The sequence below is a fragment of the Brachyhypopomus gauderio genome, chromosome 3 (genome assembly GCF_052324685.1).
Source record: "Brachyhypopomus gauderio isolate BG-103 chromosome 3, BGAUD_0.2, whole genome shotgun sequence".
In the NCBI taxonomy this organism is placed as follows: domain Eukaryota; kingdom Metazoa; phylum Chordata; class Actinopteri; order Gymnotiformes; family Hypopomidae; genus Brachyhypopomus; species Brachyhypopomus gauderio.
This window is the reverse complement of record NC_135213.1, coordinates 26,369,740-26,388,106: the sequence shown is the minus strand read 5'-3', so window position 1 is coordinate 26,388,106 and position 18,367 is coordinate 26,369,740. Positions and strand designations below refer to the sequence as shown.

At 39.8% G+C, this 18,367-nt stretch overlaps 2 protein-coding genes across 2 annotated transcripts; one reads left to right on the top strand and one right to left on the bottom strand.

The window, feature by feature from the left end:
- Positions 1-66: 66 nt before the first annotated feature.
- On the bottom strand, positions 67-8,315 carry lsm12b (LSM12 homolog b). Its single transcript, XM_077000781.1, has 5 exons — positions 8,152-8,315; positions 6,229-6,362; positions 4,713-4,822; positions 980-1,106; positions 67-741 (listed from the first exon to the last, which is right to left on the bottom strand). The coding sequence occupies exons 1-5, from the start codon at positions 8,276-8,278 to the stop codon at positions 649-651; spliced, it is 591 nt and encodes a 196-aa protein (XP_076856896.1). The 5' UTR covers positions 8,279-8,315; the 3' UTR covers positions 67-648.
- Positions 8,316-10,047: 1,732 nt separating this feature from the next.
- Positions 10,048-17,175, top strand: g6pc3 (glucose-6-phosphatase catalytic subunit 3). The gene is made up of 6 exons (XM_077000773.1): positions 10,048-10,606; positions 11,052-11,158; positions 12,439-12,529; positions 12,650-12,768; positions 13,026-13,167; positions 13,352-17,175. The coding sequence occupies exons 1-6, from the start codon at positions 10,389-10,391 to the stop codon at positions 13,692-13,694; spliced, it is 1,020 nt and encodes a 339-aa protein (XP_076856888.1). The 5' UTR covers positions 10,048-10,388; the 3' UTR covers positions 13,695-17,175.
- The last annotated feature ends 1,192 nt before the right edge of the window (positions 17,176-18,367 follow it).

Sequence of the window (18,367 nt, the reverse complement as noted above, 5' to 3'; positions counted from 1 at the left end):
AGGCAATGCTTAAATGTTTGTGTGAAGAATGTTTTGGAAGAACTGGTGAAAATTACAGTATTACAGTCAGAATTTTTGTTACTTTTATTTTAGAAAATGTCCTTTTTTAAAGTGTGGCATTTCAAGTCACATTTTTTGTTTAAAATACAGAAAATACAGACAATGTAGAACATGAAGATGGCAAAAAACAAACTGGGGATTAAAAAAAGCACTAACAAGTCTGACTGTTCAGGTTTTCTTTGACAAAATGGAATTGAAGGCGAAGAAGGGAGAAAATGAAAGGAGAGAAGAAAAGAAATGAAGTAAGAAGAGGGCATAGAAGGAAAGAGAGGGTAAGATACTGAAAGTTAGTCAGGGAAACTATGGGTTCCTTAATAGTCGGTATTTTAAATTATCTTTATAAAGTCTAATTTAGAATTAACTCTTTCAAACCTCACTTTTCTGATTTCTGTCTTTTTTTTCATTTTTTAAGTTTTTTCTTTTGTTTTTCATTTGATCTTCCAGACCCCTTGGTGCCCTTGCCCTCTGACTGACATTGAAGGGGGGAGGGGGGAGGTTGTTAGAGGGGAGCGCCATTCTCGCTCAGCTCTTGGGGCCCCAATGCCACCGTGCCCTCTCTGGCTGATCCACGCCCACCTACTCTCCATCTCAGGAGGATAACGACGAGTCCTTCTGTGTTTGCTGTGCTTGTGAACGCTGCATCGTCTTCTGAGTTTCCACATCTCTAAAATGTTTCTCAACCTATAGCAGAGAGAAAAAGGGATACACACAGGCCCGCACACACACCAATAACAGTCAATCAAATATCTTCAATCCCAAAAACATTACAGCACAGGACAAATCAGTAAGATGGTCACAAAAGAATGTCTGTTTAAGCCTCACCAGCTTTTAAATCATTCAATTCTTTAATGTGACCAAGGCCTCAACTACTGGCCCCTGAACAAGAGCATCCATCAAACAGGATCAGAGACACACTCACAATTTTGCGTATATGACTTAAAGCGCTTCCCTCTTTCCCTTTGCAGTTCTCCACCTGATACGGTGGTGAGATTACAACGTCATCCATCACAATAATGTTCTTCTCCTGCCATTTGCAGTCTTTGATGCTGGAAGAGGGGAAAGGGGGTCGTCAAAAATAACACCAAAATACTAAAGACGGGTTGCATTCATAAATGCACCTCAACTTCTCTCATTTGGCAACACCAGATTTAAATGCTTCAATGACAGTGATGATCTGAACATACAAACATGGTGCAGCTCAGTTATAGTCCACACCTCTGTTTTGAAATGAGATACACACTTTGACCCAGACGTGTGTAAGCAGTAGTGTCAGAGCTGTACTATCTACACCAGTTTTCCCTTATGCAGTGCTTTCAGTGATACCTGAACCCACAACTGGCCACCGTGTACTCATCAGTCATGCTAAAAACTGTTTTGCTGAGTAGAAGCTTCAGAGTTTAAGAGTGACCTGCTGACTGAGAATGATCATACTGTCCGTTAACCAAGGGCACAGACACACAGAAGGAAAGTACCACTGTGCACATCTGCTGTCCCCCAGACAGCATCTCCACATCTTGCTTAAGGACCTACATTTCGGTTGAGTGTGTGTGTGTCTGTGTTCCTAACTTGAATGAAACTACTGTACATGGGCAGTGTAAAATAATATAAAAATGTTAATATAATAAGGGGGAAAACAAGAGTGAACAATGGGACAAGAGTGCAGAATTACCTTAAATTAAAATGAACAAAAACAGAAAAAACTAACATTTATTATTTCTATGAACACATTTACAGGAGTTGTTTTGCATGCAAGTCTCCTTGGAGACGCGCCAGGATTCATCACCCTTGACGACGTGATGACCTTGCCCTAGACCAACACATCTATTCATGGATATTGGGTAAAGATGGAGAGAGACAACTTTCCATCTTTACTCCTGTAACCAAACTTTATGAAGTCATCATGCCATTTCGAATGAAACTGAAGGCATCTTCGTTTCTTTTCTACTTTGCTCTTATTTCTGCTGGTATTTATGTTGGTTTGGTTGTAGATATATTAAAGAATCAAATAATATATGTCAGCTATTGAAACATTACAACAATGGGATGGAATAACCATAATTTGATGTACAGTATCTCAGAAAAGTGATTACACCCCTCACATTTCTATAAATATTTTATTATATCTTTTCATGGGACAAAACTATTGAAATGAAACTTGGAAACAATGAGTGCACAGCCTGTATAGTGTTAGGAAATAATTCAACACAGCCATTAATGTCCTTATAATTGGTAACAAAAGTGACTATAGCTCACAGTGAAGATGTCCAAATTTTACTCAGTGCCAATATTGTGTGACCACCATTATTATCTAGCACTGCCTTAACCCTAGGACATGGAATTCACCAGAGCTGCACCTGTTGCTACATCCTCCATGATGACATCACAGAGCTGATGGATGTTGACACCTTGCACTTCCCATGAATTCATGTTTCCCTCAATGAACCACAGCTCCTCAGTGTCAGCAGCACTCATACAGCCCCAGACCATGATGCTACCATCACCATGCTGTAGTCTACACACGGTCATCTTGACTGAAGGCTAGACAGTTATTTTGGTCCTCCTCACCAGGGTACCGCCACACATGTGACACAATCTGAGCCGAACATGTTTGGTGTTGGTCTCGTCAGACCACAGGACATGGTTCCAGGAATCCGTGAATCCGTGACCTGCTTAACTTGTTTGTGGTCTTTCTTGTGCACCAGGTTCAGAAGAGGCTTCCTTCTGGTGTGACGGCCTTGCAGACTGTGTTGATGCAGTGTGTGGTGTGTAGTCTGAGCACCAATGGGCTGACCTCCCACTTCTTCAGCCTCTGCAGCAATGCTGGCATCACTCATGTGTCTCATTTTTTAATCCAACCTGTGGATATGATGCTGAAAGCGTGGACTCAACCTCTTTGGTCGCCCCTGGCGATGCCAGCACCTTGTGTAAGAAGTCCTGGAAAACCGCTGTATGACCATGGCCACCACGCTATAGCTCAGATTCAGGGTGTTAGCAATGTTCTTATAACCTAAGCTATCTTTGTGGAGAGCAACAGTTCTATTTTTCATATCCCCAGAGAGTTATCTGTCATGAGGTGCCATGTTGAATATACAGTAGCCAGTATGAGAGAATTGTACTCAAAGCACCAAATTTAACAGCCCTGTTCCCCATTCACACCTAGAACCTTGTAACCAACAAGCCGTATGACACCAGGGGGGACAACGACACAGTTGGGTACACTGTGAGGTGTACTCACTTTTATTGACAGCTATTTGGACATTAATGGCTGTGTGTCTATTTTCTGCACAGTAAATCTATACCACTGCACAAGCTAGGCACTCACTCGGTTATATAGTGTTGACCCATAAAAAGATATAAAATATTTGCAGAAATGGTACTCATTTTTGTGAGATAATGTATGTAAAAATATATATAACTAAACAGCACAAACTATTTTGTTCAGCAAAGGGCACTAATTCGGTTACACTGTTGGGACTGTTGAAGCTGAATGGGTTGAATACACTGTTGATGAAGTAGAAATGTAAGATTTCACCTTCTCATCCACAGAAATGTGCAATTTCACCATCTTATCCAGCACAATCAATTAGAGGCAAAAAAGTTGCTTCAATTATATATAATATTTGATCATTTTCCTCAATAAATTACTGACAGTCCAATATCCAAATTCACTTGTTTTAATTGATTCCCTTTATCTACTTGGGTGACAATCTGATGAAGTTTAAGGTCAAATGTATGCAGAAACATAGAAACTTCTAAAGGGTCCACTGTCAAAAGGCTACCAACATCAAGAGAATTTTTAATTAACATACATTTTCTGCTTTCATACTTAACATGGCATGTAACTGCATAGAAATATAATTTTTTGGTGGACAATATTTGTACTTAGACCATTTACTATTATAAAATCTGCACCAAGTCATTGTTCAATGGTCGATTTAGCAAACTTTCTGAAAACTGAGAATTTGTTCAGTGGAGCGCTGAGAAAAGGAATAACCATTGGACAGAGGGAACCAACGGGAGCTGCACTCATTACTGACTGGTAGGCAAAGGCCACAATGTTTACACACGTCTACAAAAGACACTAGGGTAATATGGCTAACATCACAGCTTACCAGCGAGAACATAACTTGGTAATCATTTCTGTTCATTAATTCTTAAATATTTTGTCAAAATAATGCAGGTCAGTTTTTTATTACATCACATAGTAGTCTGAGCCTATAAAGCATAATCTAATGCAATTGTGAAATGTTGGTATACTGTCACAGTATATTAGCGCTGTTCATATTGTACTCCATACACACCTTTTCCATTGCCAGTGGGACAGTTCACCAAATAAGCATCTGACCTTTTCACTTTTCATTAATTAATGAATATTAATTTAAGAAAAAGAAAATGAATTGGGACATTTGCCATATTGTTCAGCCCCATCATTGGCTTATTACAGCCTTATAACATCTTTATCATGTATTATAGGTTTCAAACTGAGTGCCGACAAGACTTACTGGAGAATCTGTCTATAAGTTTCTGATTGAACACAGTGGCCTATAAGTGTGAAGAAACAGCAGGCTAACCCCCATGACTCTGGAGATGAGACACAGCTGGGTAGTTTAGCACAGGAGTGGCTCATGTGTGCATACCGTGTGCCAACTTACGTTTTATGTATAGTCTGGAATAGCTGCTGGCCCTCAACTGAAACCCCAGCGCTGATTGCATAGGCTTGGGACAACTTATCTTCCTTTTCCGTCCTTGCCCGACTGGCAAGCTGAGGAGAGGGCAAAACATTCAAATGTTCAAACACAGGCGGCATGGCGGAAGACAGCAGTATAGCAGCCATATGATTCATGGAAAGTCCCTTTATGTTGTCGAGTCTTACTACAGAAAAACCTAGTAACGACAACACAGCTTGTAGCTCAAAAACAAAGCTCAAGGTCTACCTCTCTCGTCCAGTTGATAACTTTCACAACACCATCCTCGCGCACGTCTCATTTCTGCATCATTTTTATGGTACCAACAACTGGCCCGTTTGCAGCTGCAACCTTTTATAAGGCTTGTAAAAAAGTTTCTTTTGTTTTACTAATTTTTCATTTTTTGTGCACATATTTTCCTGTAGCAATAGTAAATGCCCAGTTCTTCAATTGACGGCAGGCTACACTTTTAAAAATTATTAACTGAACGAGAGACCTGGCCCTATGATTGCATTCTGGCTTTATCGCTTGTAAGCATGTTGTTCTGACAACATCAAACTGCTGTGAACCTGCAGCATCATCATGAGGCAGTCATGATTACCCCACAATCTCCTGATCGTGCATTTCACTATTATTTTCTTTGACTGCTATCATTTTCCATAGTAGTTTGAATTCCAAACCCATTGATCAATATGACTCAGAGTAAGGATAAAGGAATACAATTGAATGCATTTTGCCCTTGTTTGAAGTCTAGTTTGCTTCATGCAAGGGAAATGAAAATAAGTGATGAGTCTATTTAAAACTGCTTGGGCAGAATTTATCTTATTGTCTGACACCGTGATAACCCTTGCCAAGTTAAGTAATCTCGCTTATGTGGTTTCTGACCCTGAATATGTGTAAAGGAGCTGACAACTCAATATTCTAATAACTCTTTATATGGAGGCTTTTCTCGAAAATAAATTTGAGTATTCCACAAAGTTACTTGTGTTACATGAGGTAATTCTACACATTAATTTATAAATTTGCAGCAGAAGTTGAGTCTTGCTGCAAACTTTACCATGAAAAAGTTTCATGGTTGCTTCTCAACGCATGCACCAAAATTGACACACTTTGCCAATGACCCCATCATTTAATGAGTTTATGTTTGGGCCATAGTATTTTTCATTTATTTTATTTTGAGAATGGAATTTATTTTGCTATTACTATGTACACAATTTTTTTTTTATATTTTCTCAAGTTCACTGTTCAATAAATAATCATTAAGTGTTGTGTGTGAACTATTAAATTGTTTATAAGGCATACTATAATAGTGCATACTATAACTGTGGAATAAAAAATTATATCATTAGTCACCATTGTTTACAAGACAATTAATCAACTAAAATTTCAAAATTGTGACAGGTCTACATTTAGCAAATCATATACAAGTTTTCCCAAATTTTGCTTTGGATTAAAGGTCACAGTGAGTTGAAGTTGACCTTACCTTGCTAACATTCAAAGATGATAGAGGTGGTGGAGTCTCAGAGCGGTCGTTAATAATATCCACCTCTGAAACGTAGGCTAAGTTAATCAGGACAACATCGTTGAGGTTGGGCTTACCACTTGAGGAAGCACATTCTGAGTGAAAAGCTAAGGAAAACAGATGTGATGGCCTAGGACAATACACACAGTCACTACATTTAAAATGCCAGTTTTCAGCTGTTTCTAGTATTTGCTAAGCTTCTTTAGAGTATGAACTCTACATCGATGAGATGGAAGAACAGTGTAATTATAAAGAATCAGAAATATATTCCACATATCAAATAAGAAAACTGAACACAGCCAAATAAATGAATAAATTTTAAAATGTGCGGTTTCAAATAGAGTGTGTGGACATGCACAAAGATAACTTTGATAAAAGACAATCCTTGATGAAAAATTTCAGCCTATTTTTTCTGAAAATAATTTTTCCCTGAGATTTGTCCGATGATCAAAGATATTGAAAATAACATTGCACTACTCAGCCTTAATAAAAAAAACGAAGCTTGACTCCACAAGTTAAACATACAAAGCAAAAAAAAAAAACCTAAGTATTAACATAATTTTTGAATTAACATAATTCATATCAAATGGTCTGACTGACTTGCACAACTTCATACAGTACAGACATTTAATTGTCTGTACAAAAAGAAAAACGAGTTTGCATTTGAGCTTGAGTAAAGCAGCTATGTTCAAGACTCCGTTGGCATCAGTACAGTGTCTAGTACTCAGAACAGTACAGAATCTGGGGGGTTCTGTCCATGCAGCCCATCACAGTAGGTTACATTCAAGTGGCATACAATATAAGATTATTCTCCATTTCTATTATATTTTCTACAAAGAGTATTTTTACAGACTTTCTGTGAATGTTCAATCTAAACAGAATAAAAAATGAAGACAATCTTCACTTTTGGTTAAATTAATCAAACGTCGTCAATAGACTTTACACGACATCTTAACATTATAGCTACATCAAATCAAATAAATCCATTGAACGACAAGGCCACCACGCTTAACCTCCATCCAACACACAACCTCGTATGTCAAGACCCGTCGGTCCTACATGCGATAGCTAGCCAGCGACCTAAAGACTTTCACAAGTTAAACTGGCTGGCTAGCTAGCTGACTTAGATGCATAAATCACCCAAAGCTAGCTCCTTAGACCGATTATTTTAACACAACTCAGTAAAATGTGTTGTTGCGGGGTAAAGTCGATGGTATGATAAACATTGGAGATATTAGCTAGCTAAGCGATCTAAATAGCTAGCCACAGCTAATCGATACAGACAATGATGCTATGTGAGCCAGCGGACGTAGTACTGCTACGCCTCGACCACATCTGACTGCTAGCCAGGAGCCTTATAGCCACCGATCAAGAGCCTGCTGAAAGCCAGCGTAACTAATTCAATCTGGAAACAAAACCTGCGCAGATTTACAGTCTTTCGAAAACGGGCAGCAAGGCGTGAAATCGAGACGCCACGACGCGTGTGGACGCGCTAAAGTAGCCGCCAAGGCTAACGCGCTCCCCGGTTGAGTACGAGCCGACTAGCTGTGCCTCTCCGTGACTAAACATGTCAAAACACAAGCGATCCGCCCGGAGCTGCGCCGACACCTGATCCGATCACCCACGCCCGGAGACTACCGCACAAACCCGTTAACAAAAAAATAATAATGCGGACCGTGGTGAAGGGGAGCGCGGCGATCACACTTTGAATGAGGACAAGACGCCGTTAGCATCGCGGCTAAACCACTTAGCTTCCCGCTAGCTAGCAACGCACGTAAACACGCTCGCGCGGCTCCGTTTGACACATTTCGGTTACCCTACAGAGGCCCCAAACAGCCAGGGAGAACGTCCACTTATTTGCCATGTCGAGCGGAGAAAGGATACTCAGAGTTAACATCTTGGTCTGGTAATCAAACGCCACGACCTCTCCTTGCAAACGTTGGCCCAAACAGGTGAGGCAAGAGACATGGCTCCCAACACTAAAATACTCCCCCGGTCCAGGAGCCGCCATCTTCTCCGCCAGGGAAACCGGAGCGCCAGCTTTACGTAAACGTATGCGACGGAGAACTGGGCGTGCCAGATGACGGACAGTACAAAGACATTCTCGCCGTTCATCTAACTCTTGGTTTAAAAGTGTGAAAATATTAACAAATATTTATGTGATGTGATTTTTAATTGGCTTTTAGTGATAGGAAAGCTAATAATCAAACTGACACTCATCCCTGAAGCAGATAATTGCTATGAAGTAGCTATAATTGTAGGAAAAGGTTCAAACCCTTTTCAAAAAGTACAATATTTCTGCATGACCAGCTCCTGAAATGTAAATTGTTCTAATTCATAATTTTCTTCAATAAGTTTCTTAATTTTGTTATAATGTGCAGAATGTCGTGCTGACCATGTTGTAAGAGTACATGTTTAGAATCCTCCCCAAAAGTCCACAGGGCTTGCTGGCATCCCTCGCAATGGGAAATTATGGGTCAAGCATCAGAAAAATATTGAACAAGAATGATGTGTTGTGGCAACTTAACACAGAGGAAACCACTGTTATCAAATAAATAAATGCTGCCTCCTTAAGTTTGGACAAATGGGATAATATAGTAGTATACAGGTACAATATATCTCTATACAAATATAGTAAACAAATTATACAGGTGTCACCTCATTGTGCAAAGGGCAATAATTATTTTTTGCCATTCTGTTTCATTGTCTAAGGGGAAGCAAAGAGATCAATAGAACAATTTTGGTCCTTCATACACAAATAACTTTCAGTATATTCACACAAACTATATAATAAATAATTATAATACATGAGATTTTATAATGATTTTCAGGAATGCAAATGTGGTTACAATTACAGATATACAATACAAGACACCAGAAAACAGGAACAACATAATAATACCAAGATAACAACATGGAAGACATGGAAAAAGCATATGTCAAATCTGAAAAACAAACTTGATATGTTTATTTAAATATGTGAAGGACCCCATTAAATCCTTACGGATTAAGGAAATTCTGGAAGAGTATTATAAGTCACAACAACACAGGTAAAAGGTATGAATAATCTATAAACTAAATAAAAATACTACTCATGCTCTATTTTTCTTTAATGTTTATTTACATGTGTTAGAAGAAAGCCATGTTGAATTTTTACCTCGTTTTCCGCCATTGCTTCCATCTGGTCTTCTTTCCCATATGAAACTTGATTCATGGCATTTTTGTGGGTATTTATAGTGAAGCTATAGTGTTTATATAAATATAATGGTTGTAGTTTCGCAGAGGTAGTTCTACATTGGTTATAGACTTTTAGTGAACCAATATTTAGATTTCATATGTATTCTTATTTAATGCTGCTTTAATCCATGAGTGATGTTTGTTCAGCATAATGTGCTTCAGTGTTTCACCTACGTAGGGTTCTGGTTTATCTTCATAAGTTTAGCCTAGCAAACACAGTTCCTGTAAGCTTTAAGTCTCACCTTTGCAGACCATAGCTCACTTTTGCACACCATAACAGTTAAACTGAATAGCAGTGCATATTTTGATCCAGTGTATGTATGTAATGTCAAAATGTAAGTTATTCAATACAGTTCTTGTCCATTCACATTTGTGAGGAAAATAACCCACAAAATAGCATTTAACGTGTCCCATTATTACTTAATTCAACCGAGTGTAAATTGATGTAGATCTTATCTAGTCATGTAATGCAGCCTGATTTTCATTTCAAGTCATTGTTATTTTCGCACCGCGTTTGTTCGACCGATTCATTCAGCGATTCACTCGACTCAGTTGTACAGTGACGCGAATGGTCGAGTCCTGCCGTCACAGTCGCGTCCGTACTCCGAGTTCTCGCGGTGTTTGGCCCTCGGAGACACTGAGAGGTCTGTGAAGACAGCTGGTTACAGTTAGTTATATACTTGTGGCAAATAGCTAGTTTCGGAAGAGCATGCTTGGCAGACCTCCAGAGGGTGAGGGTAGAGCACAGTTTGCTTAGGTTAGCCACTAATTCTAAACTTCCCTTGACATATAATGTTATTTAGCTAACCTAGCTATATGCTGTTTTGTTGCCAGCCAAGATAACGTAGCTACATTTACCAGCTGACTAATCAGCTAACACTTAAATGGAGACTTTGTACATTAACGGTATTTGGATGGCGGAGGTTCTTCAGTTGAAAATGAGAAATAATGAGGATTTTTGGCTGACTGCTACTCATGTCGGAGACCCCAAAGCAGCGTTCCTGCTCTTATTCCCACCCGCTTTCTACCTGCACCGGCGAACTGGCATCGCAGTTATTTGGGTAGCCGCAGTGTCGGAGTGGCTCAATTTGGTGTTTAAATGGTAAGGGTTGTGTTGGTACAGTCATGGACGTAATTTTGATTTCAAAAGTGGGAGGGACATGGATTCGTCGCTATTTAAATATTTGGTTTTAACTAAAAAGTCCATGGGTACAGTGGTTTTGCAGTCAGTGTCACAAACGTGGTACACTCACACCTTCACTAAATGTAGTTTTGTTTCACACTATTATATTTTTCTCAATTCAGAACCTGCAACAAAATACAAAGCGTTACGATCAAAAGTGAATAGGAAGACGATATGTAGGTTAGCTAGACGTTAGTTTTGTCCTGAACTTTAACAGCATTAAGAGTAATATAATATTCTGCATTTGAGCATACAGCGGAGTCACGTTATGTTGTACTTGATTTACAGTCTGTGGCGTGAACCTTGGAAAAGTAAGTGTTTTCCATGATGGCCAACTGAAAACATACTCGTGTCTCTTCTGTAGGATCCTGTTTGGGGAGAGGCCGTACTGGTGGATAGGAGAATCACGTTTATTTGAGAAAAACAGACCTCAAGTCCAACAGTTCCAGTCGACTTGTGAGACAGGACCAGGTAAGGAATAAAACAACACCTTATAATTCGCTAAATAGTGAATCTGTTTAGACATCAGATTGTGTACAGACTACACAGGTAAACCAGTCTATACAGATTATTTAGGGTGACCAAACGTCCGTATTTCCTGGAACATACGTCCTGGTCCGTATTTCACATCCTGTGCCTGGCGTCCCGGGTTTTTTTTTAAGTGAGGAAATGTCCTGGTTTTTATAAATTACTTTCATTGGACTATCATTTGTTATTGGAGTTTTAGTTATTGACTTTTACTGAAAAGGATTTTTATAAACCAACTGTAAATATCATGTTATTGCAGGATTACATGCTATGTTAAGTGAGTGCATGCCACAGTACATGTGTCGCTCCAAGGTGTCCTGGTTTTCCCAAATAAAAATATGGTCACCCTAGACTAGATTGTTACAGTTCCATACACTGATTTTTTAATTTTTTTAATTTGACACCAGTAATATTAAAGATTTGTATGCACTTTATGCAGTTACCATGGTCCCTTTTAAGTCATGAAATGGCAATCTCAGTCAGTCTCTCTGCACTATTGCCACTGTAGTCTAGGAAGTAGCATACACAGCAACATGTAACTGCTTACTGCACATTGCTGAAACACACCACTCATCTCTACCCAGGGCCTTTTTGTATTTGCTGTACAATATGGCCCAAAGTATGTGGACACTCCTCCAAATTGACTTTAGGTATTTCATCCACACCCATTGATAATATATATAAAATCAAGCACATAGCTGTTCAATCTGTGAGTGCTGCACCATGGATCATCGTTGTTTGGGAGAACATGTGCTGCGGTAGTAAAGAGCATCTCTGCTGGACTCTGGTGTGTAGAGGAGACATGCTCACTATATGGCATTTAGATGCTCCGATTTGGGTTCGGTAGATACCAGGAGAACGCTACCGGAATGCACAGTACCAACAGGACATTTTGGTGGAGGAGGCATAGTTTTTGGTTAGGCCCCTTAATGTCAGTGAAGGGCAAGAGTAATGCTACAGTATACATAGATATTTTAGACAATTATATGCTTACAACTTTGTGCCAACAACTTCTGTATCTTAAATCAGGATTACTGACATCACCATATATTTACCATGCCAGGCCTACAAGTTCATGCATTTCACCTGTTTCCTACATCTGCATCTTGTAAAATCGGTTTGACAAGTAGCGCCATCATCCATCCACCTGTTAGTTAAAGCGTGAGTGCATGCTTTCCTTGGCTTGCATGCTGTTGCGCATAAATCTGGCCTGTGCTCTGCAGGCAGCCCCTCAGGTCACGCCATGGTTACTGCTGCCGTGTGGTGGGTGGTGGCGTCCTCCCTGACCTCTTTTCTGCACTCCCGCTCTGGCAGGTTAGTCACAAAGGATTGTGGGTCAGATTTTTTACAATTATCCTAAATTGCAGTGCAACACTATAATACTAATACAGAATGTAACACAATTTTCTCGCACACATGTGTACATAAAATCAGTAAGGTGCTGGCTACACTGCCTTACCTACTCTACACTGTGCTGTTGGGGGTAGTTGGCTTGTCCCGGATTTTCATCTTGGCTCACTTTCCCCATCAGGTCATTGCTGGCCTTCTGGCAGGTCAGTGCTCCTACTAACACATTTCATTCGCCCTGAATACACATTTAGAATCTGCTTCACCTTTACACCAGCTTCTTAATGTTAAATGAAACTTTATACAGCCAAACATCACTATAGCATGTTACACTTACAATGAGACCATGCAACATATTCTTTCTTTCTATCTGTAACTGTTAATAATTTACAATTTTGATAAACAGAGTAAGACTATCTGAGATGTTTGAATTTTATCATGGAATTTATCACTATTTTCACAGGGCTGATTCTGGGAGTGTTTTTAAACCGTACTGTGCCTGAACGTCGCCCCCTGCTGTTTTACTTATGCACAAGCATGAGTGTGCTGTTAGGATCATTAATGATACATGCTTGGCTGGAGAAGGCTGGCATGAACCTTTCCTGGTATGTGAGCTGGCTACTGAATAACACCTTTACTGTACATCAGCAGACGGTAACAGGTTAGATAAAACAAACCTGTGAATTAAAGACATACAAGGTTAGACTCAGGAAGTTGACTTTTAGGTTAGTCACGCAGAATGGTATTGGTTCTTAATTAGTGACCTAACCTTTTCCTAATTAACTCTAGGTCTATTTCATTGGCCAAGAGATGGTGTTCCAAGCAAGAATGGGTTCGTATGGATACGACTCCTTTCTCTTCTCTGACCCGAGATACCGGGGCCCTTCTCGGCCTGGGGCTTGCCCTGTTTTGGAAGCCCGGTGGCTGGGCCCTTCCCTGGGTGCCAAAGACACTCTGCTTGGCTCTCTCCTCCATGGCCCTCTACCACATCAGCAGATTCCGTCTGCCCACTGTTCCTCCTGTGCTCTTTTACACCCTCTTCTTCCTCAAATATGTCATTGTGCCGCAGGTGGTGATGGTCATGGTGCCAGGCTTTGTGCACCTAATCACAGCCAAACCCAAGCAGGACTAAGGGTCAGATGTCACAGCTTTCAGCCTCTGCATAGATAGCTAAAGTATTTTTATTCATTTTTCTTAAGGCTCCATCAGAACCATCACATGTGTATACCATAGTCATACATAAAAGTGACCCTGTAGAGTTTAATGGCAATGTATACTGGGAAAGTCGGAACATTTTAACAGATTAATAAAGGGTCCCATTATGACTAAGAGAAGTCCAGAGTCTTTACATACTTGTAAAAGATGACACTCCTCGGGTGGTGGGATTGATCTAAATATGACAGCTTGCCAGCTTGCTAACCAGTTATAAACGAAACTCAGAGGAGAACTTCAGAAATCTTACATTGTTCTTTACTTGGTTCTAGAATTCTGGAGTTCCATTTGCAAAAAACAAATTGGCATTTTTTCTTAGGAAAGCCTTTTGATTTAATAATTTGACTTTTTAAAGTAAGACATATAGACTAGAGGACACATAAGAACAATATGTCGTGTCACAAATTGATAATTAATCAAGGAATACTGAAGTCTAATATCATCTAAATGTGGCACAGCACAGGGTAGGTTCTCTGCTGTATCTTCCTCCAGAATCCAGGCTCTGAAAATTCAGGCATTGTCGTCACTGCATCTCACAGAGTCATACTAACATTGAAGACTTTTAGCAGTTCAGGGAGCACCTACGTTTTTAAGCTGGTACCTGATAAACAAATTATTGCTTATCCACCATATTTCTTTCCAGAGTTGGTATGACTGCATCGGTTTGCACAAGATTCACAAGCCTCAGATAGATCTCATCTCCCTGCTATAACTTTATTAGACATGCTTGCATCAGTGTTTACACTGCATGAGCAATGCAAAACAAGAGCTGCCACGATCATTTGTATTCAGGTCTGTTTTTGTGACTCAGTCCCCTCATCTATAGATGTAGAATGTGAACTGGTAGACTACCCTGAGTGATGCGGTCAAGTTCAAGTTTATTTCTACAGTGCTTTTTACAACATTGTCATGAAGCAGCTTTACAAAAGCATGTGTCTACATCCCTAATGAGCAAGCTTGGGGTGACAGTGGCTAGGCAAAACTCCCAGGGTGGGGTTAAGGAAGAAACTTTGGATAGACCAAGGAATGAGGACTCGATAAGAAACCCTTCCTCCATTGGGCAGGCCAATTAGTACATGTTCATGTTTGGTGTTTCTCGTCCAATTGGCCATTTCAGCGTAGTCTAGGATGGGTGGGCAGTTTCTGAGATGGTGGCATCAGTGTATCAGCTGGCAGGGCAGTGAAAATTCCGGTGAATCATTTTAAGTTCCCTCCCTCCCTACCTGTTTGTAGTGAAGATGACAGGGCGATTTAGATGTGTGCTATGGAAGCACACATCTAAATCAGTGATTTGCTCAGCATTGAGATCTAGTGAGACTCAAGAAGAATTAGAATGAAAGTTCTCTTGAGTAGCTAATAATTTTTGGCTCATCATATGAGAATTCGTAAGAGTGTGCTGTCAATGACATTTTACATCTCATGTTTCAAAATTAGAGACAATAGCCATCTGTTTTCATGTTGGCTATGAACTGTGTTTGTCTTTGACTCTTCCTCAATGATCACACGGGTGGAGGGGATTTACATCAGTGTGTGTCCATGTATACATGAACACATACACCCCTCCAGTAGGTGGTAATTTCTTTGTCCTCACACTCAGGCCTTCTGCCAGTGGCCTGGGTGTTTCAGAATGTGGATCAGTATGTTCCTAGCATTGCACTCTTCTGGAAAGAGGCCTGGGGTTTGTTGGAACCACTCTTCCAAATGCCCCATCATCTCTAGGATGCACTTAAATATAATGATCAGCCAGTATATTAAAACCAATGTGAAATGTATAAGATTAGTTGTCGCAAGATTTCTTGAGAAACCTGGGCAAGCAAGTGTTTCTCTGGAAATCTTGTGTACTTCACCACAATTTTGACAACCTGTACATCTTTTACAGAGAACATACTGGATATTTATGAGTCAGGGATCTGTTATACCAGACAGGACCCCAGGACTATGAGCCACAAACTAGGAGAATGGCTCCCAGGAACAGTTATCTCCATCCAGAGAAGTGCAGTCCTAAGAACAGCTTAGATACTGCATAGAACCCTGAAGCTCACACATATCTTGTGAGATCTATTCAAGATGATACAATTACAATTGTCTTTAAGATTTATATTCTTATATCAATACTGTGTCTCCCAAGTCTGATTTGCTCTTTTCTGAGCATTCTGAGTTTTTCTAATCATGAATGTTCTGGTAATTCATTGAGCAAATGGAATGAGTATAATTTAGGTCTCTTTCCAGTTTAGAATTAGATATCTAATTTCTCATTCCATTGTTACTGGCATCAGTACAAATGAATGAAAGTGCTGAGTGTCTGAAGAGCAGGCATAATTTAATAGGGACAGAAGAGCTGAGGTTGAGGGTATCAGAGCCCTCTGATTTAAGAGTTTTGAAAAAATAAATGTATTTTTTAAAGTAATTAAGAATATGGTTACTAGAGAACCAAAAGTACATAACATAATGTAACTCGTATTACATTTGTTGTTTTTTTGTGTTTGTATTGTACTTTAGTAACAATGACTACTTTATGATATTTGTTCTGCTCACGTGTATTTGTATTTTTCAACAAAAATCAGGACAACAGAGGTTTATTAAAGTGAAGAAGTGAAAACGGTGACATGAAGACTGTATGCTCAAACCATAAAGAATGAATGTATAAACATTTCTCTTTTCAAGAGAAATAGCTAATGTGAATTAAAAGAGGGGAAATAATCTGGAGGTTGGCAGGCAGGAGTCATGGGGAAAGATTTTTAATTTTTGTATTTTAAGTATTTTCATTTTGTTGCAATTTGTTAATAGAGACAATGGCAATTTATTCCATCATTGGAAAGTCTTTTATTGGTATAAAATTAAGGTTGAAAAGAACATTTAGTGTAGATAGTACATGGACTTCTAGTTGGTTAATGGATGAAGCAGCTTGTTCAAAATATTCTCATCCTCACCATCCTAAGAGAGTTCAGAAAGGAATAGAAGCTTAGATCTGTTTCATCTGACACATAGCAAACTATTACCACATAATGGATAGTTTGTTATAAAACTTAGAAATATATTTTTAAAGCCAAATATTTGGCTGGGGTGCTCATATTAGTATAATCTAGAGTCCAGAAAACTAATCAGAGTACACAGAGTAAATGTAGCAAAGTGGGATTTTGTAGTAAGCCTGTGTAAATTATTTTCCTGCTATTTACCTTGGCCTGTTAAGTCGCTGGATGGTCCCGTTAAGGTAGGGGATGGCTACTTGGGTGTATAGTACAGGAGGACTTCAACCCCTGCTTTCCCCACGTCATTGGTAAATCCGCAGTCCTGTTTCTTCCTGGAGGTCCTTTTTATTATTTAATTATCATGGATCCAGAGAATATGAAAGTCTGTTAATTGCTTTATATTGTCAATAAAAATTGATTGTTGGAACTACATCTCTGGTCAAATTGTGACTGAACCTGGGTGCCTTTTTCTTTATTTCTTTTGTTTTCTGTTTTGGGCCCCTTGGCCAGTCATATTTCCTGGGGGTGAAAATCCCATAGGTGGTGTAGTTGTGCAACCTCCTTTGTTATCACTGTACTGTCTAGAACCCATATCCTCTTTCTTTCCTGTAGGTTTGCACATGCCCTGCCACAAACAACAAAATACAACCTAGCAGGAAAGGTGGTAGCGGTGATGAGCCCTTCAATCAAATCACCATGGCACCCAGGGAATAGTTATCTTCAGGAGAGTAGGTGGAACAAACAAGCCCATCAGGTACAGTTTGAGGGACACATGCAGGAGTTATTGTTGTGTTGAAAATGGTATATCACTAAGATACCTAACCGGCACTGGTCAGAAACTGACAAGTCATAAAAAGGGAAGTGGGTAGATAACAAATTGTTTGTGGCAGCAGTACACCTACAAAATAAGATATGCATACCATATTTGTCAGCCATATACACTATATTGCCAAAAGTATTCACTCACCTTCCTTGACTCACATATGAGCTTAAGTCCCATTCTCATCCCATTCCTAATCCATAGGATTCAATATCCATAGGGTTCATTATCCTTGTTCCAGTTTTTTTTTTCTTTTTCCAGATGAACTGTTTGTACTGAAGTGAAGATACAACTCAACCCACATCCTTCTCTTGCAGTCTTGGCTTAGGGTGGACATCCAAAACAGATTAATAATGGTGTTAACACAATGTTTCAGAGCTGCACTGATATAACACAGCACGTATGGTTTTGATTTATTTTTACATTCATTTTTATTATTTTTTTACCTTCATGCGCTGAATCTGACTCATCAGTCTGACGTCCGTATGACTGATCTTCACCCTCATCCTTCAGCTCTGTTCTCCCCATCTATTTGGTCTTCTCTTCCCTGTTGTGTGGTCTGCCTTGCAGGGCTGAGGATGATGATATGGCTCTCTGAGCGATATGGCCCAACATATCGCATCTACAGATCTACACTATTTAAGACAGTCATGGCCTGGTGGTAGGGAGCTTTGTCTTGTGACCGGAGGGTCGTGGGTTTGATTCCCAGTCCTGAGGCCATGACTGAGGTGTCCTTGAACAAGGCACCTAACCCCAACTGCTCCCCGGGCACTGGGCTAGGGCTGCCCACCGCTCTGGGCACGT

Coding starts and splice junctions, on each gene's coding strand:
- lsm12b (XM_077000781.1), bottom strand. CDS start 8,278: ATGGCGGCTCCTGGACCGGGGGAGTATTTTAGTGTTGGGAGCCATGTC. Junction 6,363..8,151: donor GACCAAGATGTTAACTCTGA/GTATCCTTTCTC, acceptor CTTTTCACTCAG/AATGTGCTTCCTCAAGTGGT. Junction 4,823..6,228: donor CATCTTTGAATGTTAGCAAG/GTAAGGTCAACT, acceptor CCCTCTCCTCAG/CTTGCCAGTCGGGCAAGGAC.
- g6pc3 (XM_077000773.1), top strand. CDS start 10,389: ATGGAGACTTTGTACATTAACGGTATTTGGATGGCGGAGGTTCTTCAG. Junction 12,769..13,025: donor CATTGCTGGCCTTCTGGCAG/GTCAGTGCTCCT, acceptor CTATTTTCACAG/GGCTGATTCTGGGAGTGTTT. Junction 13,168..13,351: donor GCTGGCATGAACCTTTCCTG/GTATGTGAGCTG, acceptor AATTAACTCTAG/GTCTATTTCATTGGCCAAGA.